The sequence below is a fragment of the Pelobates fuscus genome, chromosome 6 (genome assembly GCF_036172605.1).
Source record: "Pelobates fuscus isolate aPelFus1 chromosome 6, aPelFus1.pri, whole genome shotgun sequence".
NCBI classification, from domain to species: Eukaryota; Metazoa; Chordata; class Amphibia; order Anura; family Pelobatidae; genus Pelobates; species Pelobates fuscus.
Window position 1 is genome coordinate 228,458,706 of NC_086322.1, and position 23,537 is coordinate 228,482,242.

Genomic DNA, 23,537 nt, shown 5'->3' on the forward strand with positions numbered 1-23,537 from the left:
AGTGTTAAAATACCACCATTTGAAATACCCTAGGGTGTCTACGTTTCAAAAATATATGGTTTGATGCGGGTAAATTTAATTGATTGGCTTCAAATAGGACATGGGTGCATGATGACCAGATGTGAAAATTCCATGTTGGAAAACTGTAATGCACATCCTCCAAATAAGGTCTTTTAGCCCCCAGAGAACCCGACACATCTATACTGTATCACTGTACGCAGTAGATGTTGCTGAAGACACATATTGGGGTGTTCTTTGGCAGTAACCCTTAAAGTTCTCAGCACATGTATTCTTAAATTGCTATGTGTGTCAAATAAAAAATCGCCAATTATGTTTTATTTTTTTAAATTTGACATAGATTGGTGGTAAAATGGTTACATGAAAAGAGTCAAAATACCCCAAGTTTAATACCTTAGGTTGTCTTCTTTTAAAAAATATATACATGTGAAGGGTTATTCAGGGATTCCTGACAGCTATCAGTGATACAATGTAACTTGCGTTAATTTTGAAAAAAAATGGTTTGGAAATAGCAAAGTGCTAATTGTATTTATTGCCCTAAAACTTGCAAACAAAAGCTAGGAATATGTTAACATTGGGTATTTGTAAACTCGGGACAAAATTTAGAAACTATTTAGGATGGGGTGTTTTTGTTGGTTGTAGATGCATAACAGATATTCCGGGTCAAAGTTAGGAAAAGTCATTTCATTTTTTTTATAGTAAATTATATAATATCATGAAAATAATAGTATCTTTCAAAAAAACATTTAATGGTGAGAAACTGTATATAATATGTGTGGGTACAGTGAATGATTAAGAGAGAGTAATGCCGCTCATGCGCATTAGCGCTCCCCATAGGAAAGCATTGAAAACTAATTTCAATGCTTTCCTATGGGGATTTGAGCGACGCTGGAGGTCCTCACACAGCGTGAGGACGTCCAGCAACGGTCTAGCACAGGTTTCCTGTGCTATGAAGTAGGAAGTGCCCTCTAGTGGCTGTCTAGTAGACAGCCACTAGAGGTGGAGTTAACCCTGCAAGGTAATTATTGCCGTTTATAAAAAAACTGCAATAATTACACTTGCAGGGTTAGGAGTAGTGGGAGTTGGCACCCAGACCACTCCAATGAGCAGAAGTGGTCTGGGTGCTTGGAGTGTCCCTTTAACCCCTTAAGGACACATTACATGTGTGACATGTCATGATTCCCTTTTATTCCAGAAGTTTGGTCCTTAAGGGGTTAAACATATGTACTCAGTTTAACCCCTTAAGGACCAAACTTCTGGAATAAAAGGGAATCATGACATGTCACACGTCATGTGTCCTTAAGGGGTTAAGATAATTCTTGTAAGATAAGAGGATATGCAGCGTCGTATTTGTTCAAGGAACGCTCTCTTCATCATTAGGTGCTTGTTGATTGTTTTAACCAAAGCAAAGGAGATGGTGGGAATATTGCATGAGTTTTCTCTAAATGTAATGTTATTTCATATTTTTCTGAAAAAATCCCACAGAAAAGCTTCATATTAGGCAAACTCTTTCCTTTATATGGCTCTGTATATGTTAGAATGTTTTAGAAATGTTTCTGTATTTCTATGGGAGTCTGTTAGTTTGAAGTACCGTATATGCTCGAGTATAAGACGAGTTTTTCAGCACATTTTTTGTGCTGAAAAACCCCAACTCGTCTTATACTCGAGTCACTGTCTGTATTATGGCAATTTACATTGCCATAATACAGACAGGGGGCTGGCAGCGAGCGCTTACCTCTCCTGCAGCTCCTGTCAGCTCCCTTCTCCTCCACGCCGGTCCTTTCAGCACCTCGGTCAGCTCCCAGTGTAAGTCTTGCGAGAGCCGCGAGGTCATAGTGCGGCTCTCGCGAGACTTACACTGTGAGCTGACAGAGGAGCTGACCGGACCGGCATGGAGGAGAAGGGAGCTGACAGGAGCTGCAGGAGAGGTAAGTGCTCCCTGCCAGCCCCCCTCTTCCCCCACTGAACTACCAATGCCACTGGACCACCATAATAAATATATATACGTACTTGGCTAAGATGTGTTGGGGACATGTGTTGATTTATTTATTTAAGTTCATGTATTGTCTGAGTATCTTTCAGTTTCTCAAATGTATCCTTCCAACTAGGAATATGTTAAAATATGTCTGTCCTTCTCCCTGCTCAATAATGCCCAAGGGTCCTAGGGAACCACCATCAAAAGAGACTGCCCCTGTTACTAGAATTCCCATTCTCTGTGGGCTATATTAACCTTACTGACATGGTACTGCTTCCTGCTTCCCTTGCTGGCCCAATTAGCCCTAATGTCACTGCAACCAATAATAATAATAATAATAATAATAATAATAATAAAATAATAAAAAAAAAATAAAAAAAATAATAATAATAAATAATAATAATAATAAAAAAATATTAATGAAACAAAAAACAATATTAAAATAATAATTAAAAAATAACCCCCCACCAAGGCTCTGCATCACACACACACACACTGCATTCATACACACATACTGCATTCATACACACTGCACTCATACACACACACACTGCACTCATACACACACACTGCACTCATACACACACGCACTGCACTCATACACACACTGCACTCATACACACACTGCACTCATACACACACACTGCATTCATACACACACACTGCATTCTCATACACACACACTGCATTCTCATACACACACTGCATTCATTATATACACACACTGTAAATACATATTCAATTAATATACAAAATTTTAGGATCGAATTTCATTTAGAAATTTACCAGTAGCTGCTGCATTTCCCACCCTAGTCTTATACTCGAGTCAATAAGTTCTCCCAGTTTTTTGGGGTAAAATTAGGGGCCTCGGCTTATATTCGGTTCGGCTTATACTCGAGTATATACGGTATTTCCTTAGGTTTGTAGATGTTTATAACAGTCTGTGATACCAAAACAGATACAATTGTTTGTCAGCTTTCAATATGGTTAATGAATATATGCATTTACTTGGCGATGACAATCAAAGTTGGCAAAACATAGACTTGAGTTTATCTTATGGTAACTAATAAGAGTACTTATACAAGGCTTAAAACTAGCCATTGGCGAGTAAAAATTAAGCCCTGGCGATTAGAATTTGCCCCTGGTGAGTGTGCCATAGACTTTCCATTCTTGTACTAAAAAGAAACTATTAAGGCCTATTTTATATTGTAAGATACACTTTTTTAAAGCCCTGAGTACTATATTGGTCCACAGTACCAGATTGCCTCTACCATACATGAATCTCCTAAAGTCTAAATGGGTGACCACTTGTTCTTTATCTATCTTGAAACATGGAGTCTAAGTGGTGTTACCTGTTCTGTGACTATATTTTCTTAGCCCACTTCTTTTTGGTTACACGATCTGTTTGTAGATTTTGTTTTATAAGTCATTATATTTGCGTGAAAGGCATTATATTTGTCCTAACCAAATCAACTCAATCCAGGTCATTCAAGACATAGAGCAAAATCAAACAAAATAAATAGGCAGACGTAAAAAATACATGAATTAATTATTGTGGACACAATAGCCAGCATTGTCACTTTTTTAGCATTTATAAGAACTGGGTTGCTGATGAAAAAGAAAACAATACTTGTAAGTGTATTAAAATTTTATGGTATGCTAACAATAACTTATTTACTGAAAGTATAAAATAGCTCTATGTCACACTTTTCAGTGGGTCAACATCATTGTGAGAAAATTTTTTGTTCAGCTTTTTTCACTGCAAATGCTTCCTAGTATCGTAGAAGGAAAATAACAGAGAAAAGAGTAACATAAAAACAGAAAAAGTACGAGTAAGATAAGTGGGTCTTATGTGCTGTAGATCTTTTATGTGCATGTTTGCAAAATGCATAGTGCTTATGAGTGTACTGTATGGAATAGGGCCATGGTTACGCAGTTTTATAAGAAGTCAGAACATACAATAAAAACTAAAGAAAAAAAGTGTTGACCTGATGGCAATTGAGTATTTTCTTCACCAGAGTACATTTATATATATATATATATATATATATATATATATATATATATATATATATATATATATATATATATATACCGTATTTTTCGCTCCATAAGACGCACCACACCATAAGACGCACCTAATTTTTAGAGGAGGAACCCCAGAAAAAAAAGTATTCTGAACAAACGGTCCCATAGTGTTTCTTACTATGGGAAAGTTTGTTCAGATTATTTTTTTTCTCCCCTGTCCCATAGTGTTCCTTACCACCCACTCCCCTCTCCTGTTCCATAATGATCTTTAACCCCCCTCCCCTGTCCCATAGTGATCTTTAAACCCCCCTCCCCTGTCCCATAGTGATTTTTAACCCCCCCTTCCTCTGTCCCATAGTGATTTCAACCCCTCCTCCCCTGACCCATAGTGACTTTTAACCCCCCCTTCCTCTGTCCCATAGTGATTTCAACTCCTCCTGCCCTGTCCCATAGTGTTCTTTAACCCCCTCCTCCCCTTGTCCAATAGTGTTCTCATCCCACAGTGCTCCCCCCTCCCCTCATCCCATAGTGTTCTCCCCCCTTTCCCATAGTGTTCTCCCCCTCCCCTTGTCCCATAGTGCACTTTCCCTTCCATAGTGTCCCCTCCCCATGTCCCATAGTGTCCCCTCCCCCCATAGTGTCCCCTCCGCTCCTCCCATAGTGTCCCCCTCCCCTCCCCTTGTCCCATAGTGTCTCTCCCCTCCCCCATAGTGTCCCCCTCCCCTTGTCCCATAGTGTCCTCCTCCACTCGTCCCATAGTGCCCCCTCCCCTCATAGTGCCCAATAGTGTCCCATAGTATCCCCCAATTACTTACTTGTCTTGAAGCGTGGGCTGGCCTTACAGCGCGCACCGCGGTACTGGAACTTCAATTTCAGGTTCCGGTTTCCGGCGGGACTGAAAGGAAGTGCGCACTCAGTGTGCACACTTCCTTTCAGTCCCGCCGGAAACTGAACCTGAAATTGAAGTTCCAGTACCGCGGTGCGCGCTGTGAAGCCGGCCCACGCTTCAAGACAAGTAAGTAAAGCTTCACATTCGCTCCATAAGACGCACAGACATTTCCCCTCACTTTTGAGGGGAAAAAAAGTGCGTCTTATGGAGCGAAAAATACGGTATATATATTACCATATTATGCTGCTAATTTCCTGGTTACTATTTTGATTGTTAATTATGCAAATTCTAGGGTGTTTGAATCAGATATACTTTGAACAAAAATGGCAAGTACTGTGTTTAGTCCAAGGAATTAACAACACATGCTGTACAGTGCACATTATAGAATTAATGAATAGTATAAATAATAATTTTCTTTTCTTTTTTTAGGACAATGGAGGTCTGGGTGAGTGTGAACAAAGGAAATACTCCTCTTACCGATCCACAGACAATAACTGCTTCTAGCTGTGTAAGTCCATTGGATCATCTATTTTTGTATATGTATATGCGGATGGTTTGAAATATGTGCTTTTATGTTTCTATATCGTTTAATGCATATATAACATGCATTCAGAATGTATTGGTTCTACTCCATTTTTCTTTTATTTTTTCAATTAGCAAAAATCTGTTTTTATTTTTGTTGTTATGGAGTATCGCGTGTAGATTGATGTGAAAAAAATAAATAAATAAAAATAAACAATTTTAGCATAAGGCTGTAACATAAAACATGAAAAGAGAAAGAAAATGCTTTCTGAATGCACTGTATATTTAGGAAACCACCTTTCCTGCTTACATGCTATTGGTTTAAAGTAGTTGTAATAGCCTCAATTTAATATTTTTGGATAAGATTTTTAAATTATCCAATTTTTTAGGAAAACATTTTTTCAAATGATTTATCTACAAAAATTCCCACCGACTTTAATGGTAACTTCTATAGCTAAATCATTGAAACATTTATCTAACAGATTGTGATACTTTAGAAAGCTTATGAAGTAATAGTAAATCAATAAATTCTCTCCAACCTGGATAGCAGTGATAGGCTGAGAATGCAGCCACCCCATTCTCAACAGCAACTATAAACGGTTATCATTTGCCTGCATTCTACAATAAATTTAAATTTTCCTTTTATATAGCTGCCGTTAATTGTGGTGTGTCATACCTCACTTAAACAAGCCTGTGAAAGAACGACCATTATATTTAAAATATAATGAGTAAAGTATAAGAGTGGATGTGGAGAGAGAATGTCCGTAGAACAGCCAACAATACAGCTATAGAAGGGGAAAAAAGCTAAGTTGACTATTGAATTAATAGATTCTTCTTTTCTCCGCAGACGAGTGGTACTATTGCAATCATTGCCATCCTGGTCATTTTACTCCTCATTGCCCTTGTCTTGTTTTGGTGGTTTTTTCCTTTATGCTGCAAAGTGGTAAGTTTAAAAAAAAAGTAAAATAAAGAACAACTGTTATCCAAATTATGTAATAAATAAATTATATGAAGACCAGTTATACTGAAAGAAATTGAAGACATACTCTATACTCCTCCAGTTTTCCGGTGCACAGCCCTCAATCAAAACACACATGGCGCCCAGCTTGTAGCTGTAGATAGTCACAGGCATAGGAAACAGACAATGAAATGATATTTCATATGGTTTGGGACTGAGATTTAACAATTATTATAAAAGCTATTTTTTTATTTGTTTTAGACTTAGACCTGTAATAGCCATCAGCTTAGTCACATCGATAAAGTACTCTACAGATAAAATAGACAGAGCATTACATGATACTGAAACATTTTAGAAAGGTATCAGCAATGTATAATTGCAATGTAGTCCATTATAGATATTAATCCGTACGGTAATTTTTTTTTTTTTAAATGCTTCTCTTTTTGATATTAAAATTTGATTTAATATTTAATTGCATGTCTTTTATCCTGTTGGCGTTGTATATGTTTTAATAGTTCTGCCCTTCTACTAACAGTTTTATACTTAGTTGCTTTTATAATCTCCCATGGTTGGCATACACTTTTTCATACTCAGCACTTACATTTAGATAAATGTAGTCAGATTAACATGCATGCAATTTTTAATTTGTTATATGTGTACTGAATTAAATAAATCAACATCAACGCTATCATCTCTAAACGCACAAAGACAACTCCCCCTCCCTCACAATAAAACTAGACAACTTAACAGTAATGCATAAGTAAGCTGGTCACAATTCTATGCATGTAAGATTTTTTACAATTTGTGTTTTGTTTTTATTTTGATGAAAATATCTACTGTTTGTGTCATTATTCTCTGAATCTGAATTTGCTGTTTACTTTTTCTCTTCCTTTTTTTGACGAGTTTAATTAAATTATACGAAAGAGTATTTTGCAAGTTGTTATGGAAAGTGACAAAAGCTTTAGATTGTTCTCTGTATCTTATTATTTATAAGTTTGATTTTCAGTTTTTAAATTTTTTATTATTATTATTGAATTGAACCTACAAATGGTTAACTGAGAGACAGACGTAGTCATTGTTCATTGAAACCCTCAATGTTCTGGATAAAAAGAAGAAATATATATAGTAGCATGTTGCAGCATTTGAAGATATCCCAAGACAACATTCCTTGTTGCTGTAGAGAATTTGTGGCAATGAGCCTGTATAACAGAGTGCTTTTTCTATTTAAACATCTGCGTTGGCTCAAATATTTATGAACTGGGACATTATAGGCAAACTCCAAAACTCTCTGCTTTCTGCAGGAAATCTTTATTCTGACATTAATAAAATTATAAAAGTAAAAAGTGATAAACTGTTGACTTTATCATCCAGAGAATGAAAGCATCTGGCTATGTCTATGGTTAACCACATATTTAATTTGGTTTACATGATGTAATTTAATAGATAGACATGTGCAATTCGTTTCGGTCCGAATATGTATTCCGACGAATTTCGGGCAATTCGGACATTCGGGTACTTCTGAAGTGCCGAATTGCCGAGGTCCCGAAGTTCCGAAATTACCGAAGTGCCGAAGTACTAATATATCTACCCAGTGAAAGAAGAAGAATGTTACATTGTATACAATTTTAAATAAAAAGTATACAAACATAGCCAGGATTCACCTGTAAGCATTTGCAACACTTACAACAATCAAGTAACATACATTCATATAAAATGTAAGTTACTTAGCCAGTCAGTGTAATGACAGGAATGAATAAGTAGATAACTCCCTAATTCCGACGGTATTACGGAGCTATCTACTAAAAGGCTGAAAGACCTAAATTGGTCTTTCAGCCAAATTTACTAATACTAAGTAAAGATTACTTAGTATTAGTAAATTATGCCCCTACTCTCTATACCGCAAGTAGGGGCATGTCTATTAAACAGTGGCTGCTCACTGTTAAAAAAAAAAAAAAAAGGTCCCCCTTCCCGAGCCCCCACCCGCGCTTCTAAATTAAAAGGGGGGACCAATTGCCTCCCCGCGTCCCCACCCCTGAGCGGCGGGTGGGGGCCCTAAATTATAATAAGAGGGAGACCTAATGTCCTCCCCCCTGGCCCCCACCCCTAAGTGGTGGGTGGGGGCCCTAAATTATAATAAGGGGGGGACCTAATGTCCTCTCCCCTGGCCCCCACCCCTGAGCGGTGGGTGGGGGCTCTACATTAAAATAAGGGGGGGAACTAATGTCCTCCCCCCTGGCCCCCACCCCTGAGCGGTGGGTGGGCCCTAAATACTAATAAGGGGGGACCTAATGTCTTCCCCCCTGGCCCCCACCCCTGAGCGGTGGGTGGGGGCCCTAAATACTAATAAGGGGGGGACCTAATGTCCTCCCCCCTGGCCCCCACCCTTGAGCGGCAGGTGGGGGCCCTAAAAAAAAGTCCCCCTCCCACCCCCAGGTGACTAGGGTTCCCCAAAACCCTAGTCACCCCCTCCCCTTCCGAAGATGATCCCCTACCTACCCCCCTCACCCTAAAAATAATGAGGGGGGGACCTTTAACTAAGAACCTGTAAAAAAAAACAAAAAAAACTTACCATTCAATGTTTTCTTTCTTCTAAAATCTTCTTTTTTCAGCCCCAAAAAAGGCCAAATAAAAAAACCATAATAACCGACGCAATAAAAAAAAAAAACGAACGCAAAAAAATAATCCTTCCCCCTTATTAGTATTTAGGGCCCCCACCCACCGCTCAGTGGTGGGGGCCAGGGGGGAGGACATTAGGTCCCCCCCCTTATTAGTATTTAGGGCCCCCACCCGCCGCTCAGGGGTGGGGGCCAGGGGGGAGGACATTAGGTCCCCCCTATTAATATTTAGGGCTCCCACCCACCGCTCAGGGGTGGGGGCCGGGGGGGGAGGACATTAGGTCCCCCCTTATTAGTATTTAGGGCCCCCACCCGCTGCTCAGGGGGGAGGACATTAGGTCCCCCCTTATTAGTATTTAGGGCCCCCACCCACCACTCAGGGGTGGGGGCGGGGGGGGAGGACAATAGGTCCCCCCCATCATTTTACTTAAGGGCCCCCACCCGCGGGGGGGGGCTATTTTTTATTTATTTTTTTTAAAACAGTGAGCAGCCACAGTCATTTTTACTTAGTATTAGTAAATTTGTCTGAAAGACCAGTTTAGGTCTTTCAGCCTTTTGGTAGATAACTCCCTAATACCGTGGGAATTAGGGAGTTATCTAATAAGCGGCTGCAATAGAAGTGCCGAAGTTGCCGAAGTGCTGAAGTGCCGAAGTTCCGAAGTGTCAGAATTTCCGAAGTGTCGAACTGCCGAAGTGCTGAAGTGCCAAAGTTCCGAAGTTGCCGAAGTTCCGAAGTGTTGAAGTGACGAATTGCCGAAGTCCCGAATTGCGAAAATTCAGAATTTCGGAATGCCGAACCGAAAATTTTCCCCATGCACATGCCTATTAATAGAGCAATCAAAATTCACAGGGATCAACAAGATGGTAATCCAATTTTGTTTTGTTTTTAAAATTTGTTTTCAGGCAACAACAATAGAGATTGAAACCTACCGCAATGCTTAAGAGTCTAAAACAACGTAATTAGCTTTAAAGGACGTTGTAGATGCCTTGTGATAATCATGATAGAAGATTAAATATTTCCAAGCTTAGGCATCTAAAAAATGACATACAACATTAAATTAACCTTAAAGAGATATTCATGGACAGCCTAATATTCATGATTAAAGTTGTTCAGTTTGTGCAATAAACCAACAGGTCTCTGGATTTGAAAAGGTCACGAAAGACCATGGAGCGGGTCAGCTGTAAAAAAAAATCTAAACTGCTCACTAGTTTAGTAAAAAAACAATAACAGGCTGTACAGGCATGTGCAAGGAAAAACCATAAACTGCATCTTATTCTTTAACAAGAAAAAAAGGGAACACTTATGCTGCCTGGTTTTGTGCATGTTTTCTTAACATAAAGCACAAGAGTAAATTGAAATACAGGATTCCCTATGATAAATAGGTGAACATGCATGCACAGACTCCTTCAGTGAGTCTACCATAAAAAGCTATGGGAGGTCAGGGATTGGCTTAGGGATCTCAACAATTTCCTGGTACCAAGAGTCGTGGATGTATGCAATATATATGGAGCATTCAGATATAAGTATTTTTTTTATATTTTTGTGCTTCTTTTGTGAATGCAGTATATGTATAAAACCCTGGATTGCCAAATAATAATAAGCATGCTTCCAGTATGAATACAAAAAAATAATAAATGTATTTTGTGTATTTCTTGTAAAACTATCCCTGCACAAACAAACCTGATCACTTACCAATTTCCTTTTGTTACTGTAATTGAATTAGAATGTCTCCTTTTTGTTGTTGAAAGCCAGATGCCTGTCTGAACAACGTAAGCATTAAATGTGGTTTTAAATTGAGGTGAACGAAGAAAGCAGGGAATAAAGGTCATAAAAGAAGAAAGTGATTTCATGTCACATTATAATGTTTTCTAATGGGATCATGTATTGCTTGCCCACTTGTCACAGATATTTCTAATCCTGAAAGCACGATTAATACTTAGCTTCAGAATCTATAATTTTTTCTATAGAATGTGCCGTGCAACATCTAGTGAGATTGATCATGTTTTCTACCTTTGTTTGTTGCAAAGGTAAGCACAATTATTACCTTATACGTAATTGATTCTGCTTTATTTACATTTGATTTTATAATCCTAGGTTATCAAAGATCCTCCTCCACCCCCACCACCAGCTAAAGTTGAGGTATGTGCTTAAAATGCCCAAAACATCCAAAATGTATTAACTTATTATTAATGGTAATTAAAGAGAATGTCTCACCTAAACAATATGGCTTTTTCATTTGAAATTAATAAATATGCAGTTTTATCAGAAGTGATCAGTTTGACACTCATCACAAGTGTACACATCATATGCTTGAGGAACAGCAATCGTGGTGTCAATGATGCGTGGCAATGGGAACAGTTTTTTTCAGATTTAAGCAGGTGTAAAGAATGGTGCATCTGACTTATGTTATGTTAAGGTACTCTGAGTTTTGCAAAATGTGGAAGATGATGATTTATGTGTATTTCCAAGAGAAATAGCAACCCATGTTTTCATCTGCAACAACTAAATCCTTAAATGGAACTAATGATTGACAGTTATTTCTTGATTGTACAAATATATTTACTTTGTCTGGTAGGGTTCTAGCTTTCAATATTATCCCCTGAATTATATTATTATTATTATTATTATTATTCCAAGACAACTCAATTCAATGTTTTTGTTCAATCAAATGTCCTTTATCAAGTTAGAATAGATTAAGGGAAATACAATTATTGGTAGTCCCTGCCTAATGCTTTAGTGTTTACTGTAGAAGATGTGCCAATAAGCAAATTGCTAGCTACCACTGCACCAGGTTTACTTTAAGGGAAACATTCATTTCTCAATATTATTAATAATATGTTTGCTTATACCCTAAATTGAATAAATATGCATATGCGAGTTGTGAAAAATAAAACTAAATGTAAAAATCCCCACTTCTTAATCCTACAACTGGGTACCTCCATTTTGTTTCGCTGTCAATCATTGCTTTAAGCTTTTCCTTTTCCTTTGCACCTGGCAGTCAGCATAGAGAACCCATACAGAGAAGAAATGAAGCAATGGGGTTTATGTGGAAAATGTGTTCTGAAAAGGGGTCTAAAGTACTAAAAATTGGGCAACTTTCTTGGAAACCAGTGGAACCAGCAGACACATTACTTTGGTGAATCCGCTCCTTTTCCACAATTGCACCACTTTTCATAACACACACTCCTTATGCATAACCCCCAATGTTTCTATATCTCTGAACTGAATTGTGATGTCACTGGCTAAATTTTTTTTTATTTTATTCTTTATTTATTCAAAGACATGACACTACATCCAATACACACATGTCAGAAAGCAATTGCAAATAATCAGACCACCCCACAATCACAGTAACAATAGGTATGAACAAAAAAAAAAGCCCATAGAAACAAAACAGTATAAAGTTCAAATATTGCAAACATTAAATTCGGTCACGACTGTGGAGTAGAAAGAGATCTCGTGTCCGTTCCAGGAATATGTGCCCGCCCTGGTGTTTCATATAAAAGATAAAACATGAAATATGAAATAGTAATGCGAGCAAGTACCAAAATTAATAGGAATATCTCCCGGTTTATGAATGCGTCCCGTTTGCGATGCCCATAGAACCAGTTCGTAAACAAATTTGCTTCGTCTTCCCATTTCAATTGCATTAGCCTGCCCACATTATATACTTATGTATTGCAAACAAGAGAGAGAAAAAGTAAAAGTAGAGATGGCACTGGCTAAATCTTATAAAACAAATATGAAAGAAAACACAGCATCACATGAAAACAAGTCAATAATAGGTTGCAGATGGTTTTTCAATGTTTAATCCAATTGTGTACATTTCCAGAGAAGTGACAGTTCCCCTTTAAAGCACTCATATACACGTGGTGTTTTGAAACGAGTTTCATGTGATCTGTTAGTCCTGGTCTTTTTTTAAATGTAAGGCAGCAGAGAAATGGTCCGATATTTTGGTTGGAAATAAGGACAGTTCTATCAGATGAAAATTCAAATTGGTAGGTATAGTAACCTAGAGTTTGGCAGGGCCCTTTCTGCGCCTCATTAGGACAAAAATAAAGCCGTGTTGCCAACTTTGGTAGGTTTCATTTATTACAGCATAAATTGTTCAAACCATTATTGGTTTATTCTCAAATCTTTATCAGGTAATTTTTAAAATTTTTAATATGTTTTTTTTTTTTTTTTTAGTATCAGGAATAAATTTTTCTATATTTTTGGTAGCAAATCACAGCATTTAATTGACTGTAGAACATGTACTTTATACTTCAATCATGGTGTATGAGTGTTGCTTAAAGCTAAATCTGAAACATATAATGTACATTTTACCACAGAATGCATGCTTTTCATAATAAAGTTTATGTGCGACGCTATTTATACAGGAACCTGAAGAAGATTCTCTCCCTCAAAAGAAGTGGCCTACAGTGGATGCTAGCTATTATGGTGGACGTGGTGTTGGTGGCATCAAAAGAATGGAGGTCAGTGATTTTTTTTTTTCCATGATAAAGAAACAATCAAGTAGAGACAAATTAAGAGAAGAGATAACACAAATATTTTTTATTTTCGTTTTTTTTTATTATAAGATCACGATATTTATTATATTTATGACATAATCACTGTATAGATTATACCAAGTCCCCTTTCCTGGGGTGACGTCACAAGCCTGCACGGCAAACTTCACAGTTGACTGAACAAATATAGTGCCACATCGGCTCGGTACCAACGAATATAGTGGCACATGGACTCAGTACCAACCCTTGTGCCATTATGGTATACACTAGCACCTTCTGACTAACTAGGTTCATTCACTTGTGACGTCAGGATGAGCAGCCAAAGTAAGTGAAAAGTGCTCCTTAAAAGCTAAAGAGTCATTAGTGTAGTAGATCAATTTTTTTACAATTCCCTTAAAGAACATAGAGTTTACTGTTAAAGGAACACTATAGTCACCCAGACCACTTCAGCTCAATGAAGTGGTCTGGGTGCCAGGTCCCTCAGGTTTTAACCCTTCACATGTAAACATAGCAGTTTCCTGACAGCAGCTAGAGGTGCTTCTGCGACGTTGGATGCGAAATTCGCATCCAGCGTGCAGAACGTCCATAGGAAAGCATTGAGAAATGCTTTCCTATGGACTGTTTGAATGCGCGTGCGGCTCTTGCCGCGCATGCGCATTCCGCTCTACTCGGGAGCTGATGTCGGTGGGGGAGGAGAAGTCAGCAGCGCAGAGGGAGCCCTGTGCTAGATTAAGGTAAGTAGCTGAAGGGGTTTTAACCCCTTTAGCCCAGCGGGAGGGGGACCCTGAGGGTGAGGGTCCCCCAAGGATGCTATAGTTTTCCTGACACTATAGTGATCCTTTAATTCAAAATTGTATAATCTGTTTCACATTCTTCTTGACGTCTCGCATTCTTCTTGAAGTATAAGTTTAATAAGACACAGTGCTTCACAGTGTTTGAAAGCAGTTTTAGAAGCATGAAACTCATCCATATGACATAATTTTTTAATACAGTCATAGTTCTGAGAGAATGCACTTTGTGTGCTCCATCTCAACGGCCGAAGGAGATGAAAAAAAACAAGCTGTTTCTGTTCATCTTATATTGGGATCTTTGTTTAAATGTTATGGAACAAATTAGAGCTGCAATTAATCTTAGCATGAGATGAACCAGCTGTAATAAAGAAATCCTGGAGAGTTGTGCACTACAATAAAGACCCAATTGTCAGAATAGTATTTCAAAGGCTAAATGTGGGTCAAAGATGGGGACATTTGAAAATATATATAAATTCCTAATAGCTAAAATTAAAGTGTGCAAGGGAAATTGGTATTTTGTTTTGCAATGATTAACTGCAGTGAAGATGGGTATTGTATTAACCCTATATTTTTTGTTTAGTAATGATATATTATTGAGTATTGCTGTGCTCATCAGAAGTAAACATTGCCTAATTCTCTGTACTTTTGTGTAGAATTAGGGATTATTCTAGCCTCGGTGAGGGAATAATCTACATTTTATTAAAGACAGGAGGTGAATATTTGCTTTACCTTCTTTACTGAAACCTCCAGCAGCAAAGAAATAGTTAACAGAACTATTCAAAACAACCAATCAGAACAAAACATCAGTAGTATAAAACCACTTAGGCAGGCCCTTCCACTTCCTCTTGCTTTGATGAGGTCAAGCAGGAGAGCAAGGAAACCGATTCCACCTTGTACCATGCACATCCAGAGAAATCATCAAACACAGAGGGAAAATAGATTACTCTGCAAGAAAAAAAGAAAACATCATGAAAGTAAACTGTCAAGGCAAGATGTCATATCCATACAATATCACTTGCACGTCATAATACATGATGAATAAACAAAGTCTACAGATCTTATGAAGACCTTGTATCTTGTATGTACCTAAACTAAAAAAAAGACATTGACAAAACATAATTACAACACAAACATGATGAATAAAACGCACACGGACAATCATCACTGTATAATAGAAATAACCTTTATTATGTAAAACCATGCATTCACAAAACATAACCATATACCCAATTAATAATAATAGAATAAGACCCAATTCCAGGGAGGGAACGTAAAAGGGGGGGAAATATTCGCCTCCTGTCTTTAATAAAATTTAGATTATCCCCTCACCGAGGCTAGAATAATCCCTAATTTTATGGCAGGACAGGAGGCTTCATATTTGCAATTTTAACGCCCAAATATTATAAACCAGAAGCAATATGAGATAGAGGACTGAAATAAAAGGAAGATGGAAAACCGATTCCCTAGACCAAGCAGCGGTGTAGAGAAAATCCAGAAGGGACCCAACGGCTTTCAAAGTTGTTGAGGTGGCAGTACCCCGAACCAAATGTGTCCCAGAGGAACTCTCAAGGTCAGCCTATGAGAGGATCCACCAAATCCAACGAGCAAGCGAAGATGCAGAAACAGTCCTAAACGGTCGTATGCAGAAATCAACAGCTGTCCATATGAAGATGGACAAAAGAACGAGATCCTGGATCTACATGGTCACGTACAACCTGCCAACAGAGCCGTGGCCTATCCGAAGGATAGGGTTATGACACAGAAGACGAATAGAAATCGTATTTGTGTGGAGCAGAAGCCGACGCACTAAACAGTGAGAAGGAAAAAGACACTACGTCAACACCACGAACATCAGAACGCGATGAAACGTACAAGACATACTGGGGGAACCATTAAGCGGAAAAACTGTCACAAGAACAAGTCCTTGTCATCAGGCCATTCCTCAAGGAAACGCAGGACACAGGATACAACTTGAATTGAGGAATAGCGAGAGATAGTGCTCCGGTAAGGTATACCCCTCTTGGAAGACTGCAGACCAAGAGATCCTTACCAATGCCAGAATCTTGAGAACGCACATGAGCCGTCGAACTAGCTGACCTAGGACGTAAATGGCCCCATACGAACTTACCCTGAGAGGGCAATTCAGCCAGACAATGAGGACAGCCATGATAAAAACCGCCACAGGGATCCAAACATCTCTCCAGACATCATCGCTGTGTCTCGTTCTGTGTCCCTGACCTCGGCAAGTAGTTTGACTATTCTCCGGTACGTTAAGTCCGGCCATTCTAAGGTCCGGTTAGACGTTATCCTTAATTCTAGGTGTGATACTATTCTGCATGCTGCATCAAATATAATCCTGACAGGTTGAATCAATACATCTCTATGAGGTAAGTTTGTTGTCTCCATGCAGAGGGTGGTGACACTGAATGCCAGTCCAGGACATCCCCAGGAAGCACCTCTAGCAGCCATATGAGGAGTGGCCAGAGGAGGTATACCTAGGCTGTAATGTAAACCCTGCATTTTCTCTGAAAAGACAGTGTTTACTGCAAGAAGCCTGAAGGGAATTATTCTACTTACAGATCAAATAAAATAAGCTGTAGTTGTTCTGGTGACTATAGTGTCCCATTAATGTTGGCAATGCACATACTGTAAATTAAATGATTGTATTTCCAATGGCATCACAGGCTGTTGTTGAAGCCTGACATAAATACTAATGGGTGGGTATATCTCTCCTACTTTGTTGCTATCATTGCAGCTTATGTTACTTTGCAAGATCAAATTATGTAATTCAGAGAACTGAGCAGACCTCGTGCATAGAAACAACTTTTTCTCCTTGAGTAACAATTAGTTCTGGAACAGAGAGGAAAGTACGCAGAGGTTATGATAAAATTATTTGTTTTCCATTGCAAAGCAATGCAAACTGTAGTCAATCTAATTTATTCGGTTGTAAGAGCTTCAAAATAACTTGAGTCAGTATCGTTTTATATTGCTGTTTATGTTTGTTTATGTTTTGACAACACTGCATTGAAAAAGTAAAAATGCCTTAAAAGTTATATGTTTTATTCCGATCACATCTTAGTTTTAGTTCTTTACACATGAGCATTTTTTTTTTTTTTTTTACAAATTTGACTTGCATTTTTATTTATTTCACAATTTTATATACAGGGGTCTAATGAATAAACGGTAACTTAAGATTTTGTGAAATTCAGATGAAACCTAACCTATGCCTCTATTTAATATTCTTGGATAAGCTTTTCAAATTATTTTATATTTAAATAAATAAATAAATAATAATATATAAATATATAATAAATAATATATTTAAATACGTATTGAAATTAAAAGCATGTCTAAAATATTAAATTGTGGCCCTAGTTGGAAACAAACCCCCCAAAAAATCTACCCCTTACGTCAACTATAGATTTTATTACTCAACTACTTTAGTTATATTAGTAAGTCGGTTCTCAGGTTACTACAACTCGTTTTGATGAATAGGTCACCCAATAGAAGTAAATACAAATTAATGTTAAACATCCACACTGATTGTGATGCCATGAGTTCAGTGGATAAATATGTATTATGTAGGTACGTTGGGGAGATAAAGGGTCTACTGAAGAAGGTGCAAGATTAGAGAAAGCCAAAAATGCTGTGATAACAATGCCAGAAGAAGAAGAGCAACCAACGAACCCCAAACCTCCGAAACCTAAGCCTACCTCACCAGTTTATCAAACCAAATGGTACACTCCAATCAAGGTAAGTGTCAGGGTAATTCTATGGCAAAGTAGCACCAATTACAGTGTATATATATATATCATACAGCAGCTCTGTGTTCTCTTGTTCTCTTATAAAAGTAGTAAGGCTTGTTGCAAAAGTGCCTATGTATTATATCATGCCACTTATCTAGAATAGTAATTACACATCTAAGGAGGTTTATTAAAGAGAAAATATAGTCATCAAAATAACTTTAACTTAATGAAGCAGTTTTAGTTTATAGATCATGCCTTTGAAGTCTCTGAAGTCTCACTGCTTAATTATCTGCCATTTAGGAGTTACATTACTTTTGTTTCTGTCCACGCAGCCCTCCCCTAACTGTGATTCACACAGCCTGCATAAAAACATGTTTTTTTATTTTCGATCAGATGTTAGCTTGCTTTGGAATTTTTTATTTCCTGCTCCGTAAATTAAACTTTAATCACACACAGGGGTTAAAAAAAAAAAATATATATATATTTTTTTTTTATCTTTACAGGAAGTGTTTAGGAAGGCTGTGTAAGTCACATGCATGGGGGGTATCAACAAAGTGATTTAACTCCTAAATGGCAGAGCATTAAGCAGTGAGACTGCAGGGGCAATATTTATACACCAAGACTGCTTCATTAAGCTAGTTGTTTTGATGACTATAGTGTCCCTTTAACTAACTAAGTTGCATAGAGTTGACCACCAGCTCCCGAAACAGAACATTTGGAAAATTACTCATATCATTTTTTTTTTCCAAGCTTCGCTCTTTTGACCTGTATTTCACAAATTGTTTGTCAACTTACAATAACTTATTGTTTAGTGAATATCAAATATCCAGAATAAAATGCTTGAGTGAGCATTATTAATTTGCTTTTAACATAGTCTGCAACCAGTATTTTTATGTCTACTAATCTGGAAAACTTAGTGTCATTATTAATAAACAAAACAGACATACTATTATTTTAAACCTATAAGAACATTACCACCATTATCATCCGGCCTGTTACCCTTTGGTATTTCTATCACAAGGAACTCATGTTCATTTTATATAACTTGATATAGATGATATGCAAAGCTGGCAGGGCACAATTTGTCATCAAATTTAAATCTCATTCTATGCCATTAAGCCACTTGTGTATAGCTGGAATTAGCATGTTCACACGCAGTCGCATTGAAAAAATCCTAGTTCTCTTTTGTGCATGCAGGGTTATGAGAAAGAGATATGTATTCAGGTGTCATGAGAACACTATATAGAACAAGCAGACATGAATATAGCTTGTACTTACCTGTTCCATACGTCTCAATCCAGTGAATAATTTAATTGTACTTACTCTGGTGTGTAAAACAGCGCTACAGAATTTGCTGGCACTTTATAAATAATAAAATAATAATAAAAATGGGCATGCCAACAACTCAAAGTTCCCCACATGAATGTATGTATTTGAAGGTTTTCCAACTAACCATACAGCATGCATAGGTAGACAAGTTTTATAATAACACATACCATCTATGAATTTTTAATAGATTAAGAAAAAAATATATTTTGCTGCTTATTTACATATAAAATGTTGTATTCATAAGGTATTTAAAAATCTTATATACATTTAAAAACAGAGCAGAATATTTCTATAATAACATTGCCTCTCTTCTAACAAGGGCCGACTTGATGCACTATGGGCCTTGTTGCGACGACAATATGATAGAGTTTCTTTGATGCGACCTCAGCAAGGAGATGAGGTAAGATTAACTAAACAATGTTCATTCATTCTGTGCTCTGTCTGAAACCAATCCATCTCTAGAAACAAAGCCTGATATTTCATGAGTATATGTAGAGATACCTGACTTTATACATGCTTTGTATTCACCAATATGTTTGCCATATCATCTGTTACACTTTATTTGTTGGTGAAACTGACATTATAATTGTATATGTCATAGCACACAGTTGTTGGAGAAAAGAAAGTATACAAGATACACAGGTTAAGATTTATCAAGTGGAAAAAAGGTGCTAGACTGGGGCTAAGTGCTAAACAGGCCCGGACTGTCCATTTGGAAAATGCCCGGTGGGCCGCGATGGCCATGGGCTGAAGCCGACAGGGGAAATCAAGGGATCTTCCCGGGTCAGCCCCTAAGGGTTGGTGTAACAAAGTGTGTAGTGGAACCAGCGCTTATAGTTTTTTAATACAAAATATATCTCTCTTAATCAATCAATTAAAACAGCTGCTAAACATTCAAGTGATCCCTTGCAATATCACAAATGCAGAATAAAAACAAAATAAGAATGTAGCGCTTATATATCAGGAATTAATCACCTTTTGGGACTGTTAAGGAGTAGGATTCCCCTGACAAGCCAACGAATAGGTGTCTATAAGAAATAATCACATATAGTGTAGATCATACACAGTAAAGCAATCTATATTAATTATATAATGTACACACTCACAAACAGAGAGCTACGGACCCAGCTCTGGTTTGAATTGTCTCTGGGTCCGTACAGGCGACCCACCCCTTTTTTCAATCTAATTATGAAGTCTGTAAGAAAAATAGAGGTACAGCCGATTGCGCAGTATTGCTACAAAATGTTGCAGAAAGTGTAGTACAATGATCCCAAATGGGTACTCACAAGTGTGGAGTCATACTATAATGACTCAATTTTCCAGCATTGTGCAGATTAGGGACTGCACTCCCTGTTGAATTTGACGGTAACGGGAACCAGGATCAGTTGAAACAAAATATAAAATTTATTGATATAATATAATATACAAAATAAAAAAGCCTCAATGAGGCTTTTTTATTTTGTATATTATATTATATCAATATAATATATTATATAAATATCAATGAGGCTTTTTTATTTTGTATATTATATTATATCAATAAATTTTATATTTTGTTTCAACTGATCCTGGTTCCCGTTACCGTCAAATTCAACAGGGAGTGCAGTCCCTAATCTGCACAATGCTGGAAAATTGAGTCATTATAGTATGACTCCACACTTGTGAGTACCCATTTGGGATCATTGTACTACACTTTCTGCAATATTTTGTAGCAATACTGCGCAATCGGCTGTACCTCTATTTTTCTTACAGACTTCATAATTAGATTGAAAAAAGGGGTGGGTCGCCTGTACGGACCCAGAGACAATTCAAACCAGAGCTGGGTCCATAGCTCTCTGTTTGTGAGTGTGTACACTATATAATTAATATAGATTGCTTTAATATGTATGATCTACACTATATGTGATTATTTCTTATAGACACCTATTCGTTGGCTTGTCAGGGGAATCCTACTCCTTAACAGTCCCAAAAGGTGATTGATTCCTGATATATAAGCGCTACATTCTTATTTTGTTCCTAAGGGTTGGTGCTGCCTGACCTCCAGCCCATAGAGGGAGCTCTGTGGCTGGCAAAGAGAGCAAAGATCTCTCTCACCAGCCTCCACACTCATTATCCAGCATAGCAGCAGGTTCAGTGCACATGGTGTACACCTGCAGGGGTGTGGACAATACACTTCATCCACTGGATAACCAGGGGAAATGATTCCTCCTCGGCTCACCTTCCTGTCAAGGCTCAAGGTAAGGAAGAGGGATGGGGGAATAAACAAAATAGACATTTAAGTTTTTTTGCCCCCTCTCAGCCAGCAGCCAAATGCCCCACTCTCTACTAGCAGCCCCCTGCCACATGCTCTGTCAGCTGCTCCCACTCACAGCCAGCAGCCCCTGCCCAACTCACACCCAACAGCCCCCTGCCCAACTCACAGCCAGCAGCCCCCTGCCCCCCTCCCAGCCAGTAGCCCCATGCCCAACTCACAGCCAGCAGCCCATTGCCCCATGCCCAACTCACAGCCAGTAGCCCCATGCCCAACTCACAGTCAGCAGCCCCATGCCCAACTCACAGCCAGCAGCCCCATGCCCAACTCACAGTCAGCAGCCCCCTGCCCTCTACTAGCAGCCCCCTGCCACATGATCTGTCAGCTGCTCCCACTCACAGCCAGAAGCCCCTGCCCAACTCACACCCAACAGCCCCTTGCCCAACTCACAGCCAGCAGCCCCCTGCCCCCATCCCAGCCAGTAGCCCCATGCCCAACTCACAGCCAGCAGCCCATTGCCCCATGCCCAACTCACGGCCAGCAGCCCCATGCCCAACTCACAGTCAGCAGCCCCCTGCCCCCTCTCTACTAGCAGCCCCCTGCCACATGCTCTGTCAGCTGCTCCCACTCACAGCCAGCAGCCCCTGCCCAACTCACACCCAGCAGCCACCTGCCCCACTTGGTCAGCCTCCTTTGCCCCCTCTCAGCCAGCAGCCCCTTGTCCCCCTTCTCAGCCAGCAGCCCCTTGTCCCCCCTCTCAGCCAGCAGCCCTCTGGCCCCTTCTCAGTCCGCAACCTCTGCCCCCTCAGCCAGCAGCCCCCTGTCCCCCCTCTCAGCCAGCAGCCCCCCATGACCCCTCTCAGCCAGCTGCCCCCGGCCCCCCCTCTCAGCCAGCAGCCCCCTCTTAACCAGCAGCCCACTGCCTCCCCTCTCGGCCAGCAGTCCCCTGCCCCCCTCTCAGCCAGCAACCCCTGCCCCCGCTCTTAGCCAGCAGTCCACTGCCTCACTCTTAGCCAGCAGCCCCCTTCCCCTATTCTTAGTCAGCAGCCCCTGTCCCCCTCTCAGCCAGCAACCCCTGCCCCCTATCAGCCAGCAGCCCCTGCACTCACTGTAAGCCAGCAGCCCCCTGTTCCCACTCTCAGTCAGCAGCCCACTGTTCCCCCCTCTCAGTCAGCAGCTCCATGTCCCCTCTTGCACCCAGCAGCTCCATGTCCCATCTCACACCCAGCAGCCCATGTCCCCTCTCACACCTAGCAACCCCTGTCTCCCCCTCACACCATGCAGCCCCACGTTCCCCTCACACCCTGCAGCCCCACGTCCCCTCTCACACAGCAGCCCCACGTCCCCTCTCACACAGCAGCCCCACGTCCCTTCTCACACCGAGCAGCCCCATGTCCCCTCTCACACCGAGCAGCCCCACGTCCCTTCTCACACCGAGCAGCCCCACGTCCCCTCTCACACAGCAGCCCCACATCCCCTCTCACACCCAGTAGCCCAACGTCCCTTCTCACACCGAGCAGCCCCACGTCCCCTCTCACACCCAGCAGCCCCACGTCCCTTCTCACACCGAGCAGCCCCACATTCCCTCTCACACCCAGCAGCCCCACATTCCCTCTCACACCCTGCGGCCCTATGTCCCCCTGTCACACCCTGCGGCCTCATGTCCCCCTGTCACACCCTGCAGCTCCATGTCCCCTTCTTACACCCTGCAGCCCCATGTTCCCCTCTCACATTCTAGATCTCTTATCCCCCTGACACAACATTTCCTATTCTCTCTCCCACACACATCCTCTATTTACCCACACTACAAGTGGGCAGCCCTGATGGGCATTAAACAGATATGCCCACTTTAGAGAGGCAATCAGGTAATTGGTGATGATACAAAATGCACCCTCTCGGGCCGCGG

General features: G+C 39.8%; 1 protein-coding gene across 1 annotated transcript in view; it reads left to right on the forward strand.

The window, feature by feature from the left end:
• Positions 1 to 23,537, forward strand: part of ANTXR2 (ANTXR cell adhesion molecule 2) — a 192,201-nt gene that overhangs the window by 108,833 nt on the left and 59,831 nt on the right. The window contains exons 11-16 of the mRNA XM_063458807.1: positions 5,340 to 5,418; positions 6,280 to 6,375; positions 11,101 to 11,145; positions 13,386 to 13,481; positions 17,891 to 18,058; positions 19,700 to 19,780. Of these exons, the coding sequence (XP_063314877.1) occupies positions 5,340 to 5,418; positions 6,280 to 6,375; positions 11,101 to 11,145; positions 13,386 to 13,481; positions 17,891 to 18,058; positions 19,700 to 19,780 (565 nt within the window). The remainder of the gene's footprint in view (positions 1 to 5,339; positions 5,419 to 6,279; positions 6,376 to 11,100; positions 11,146 to 13,385; positions 13,482 to 17,890; positions 18,059 to 19,699; positions 19,781 to 23,537) is intronic.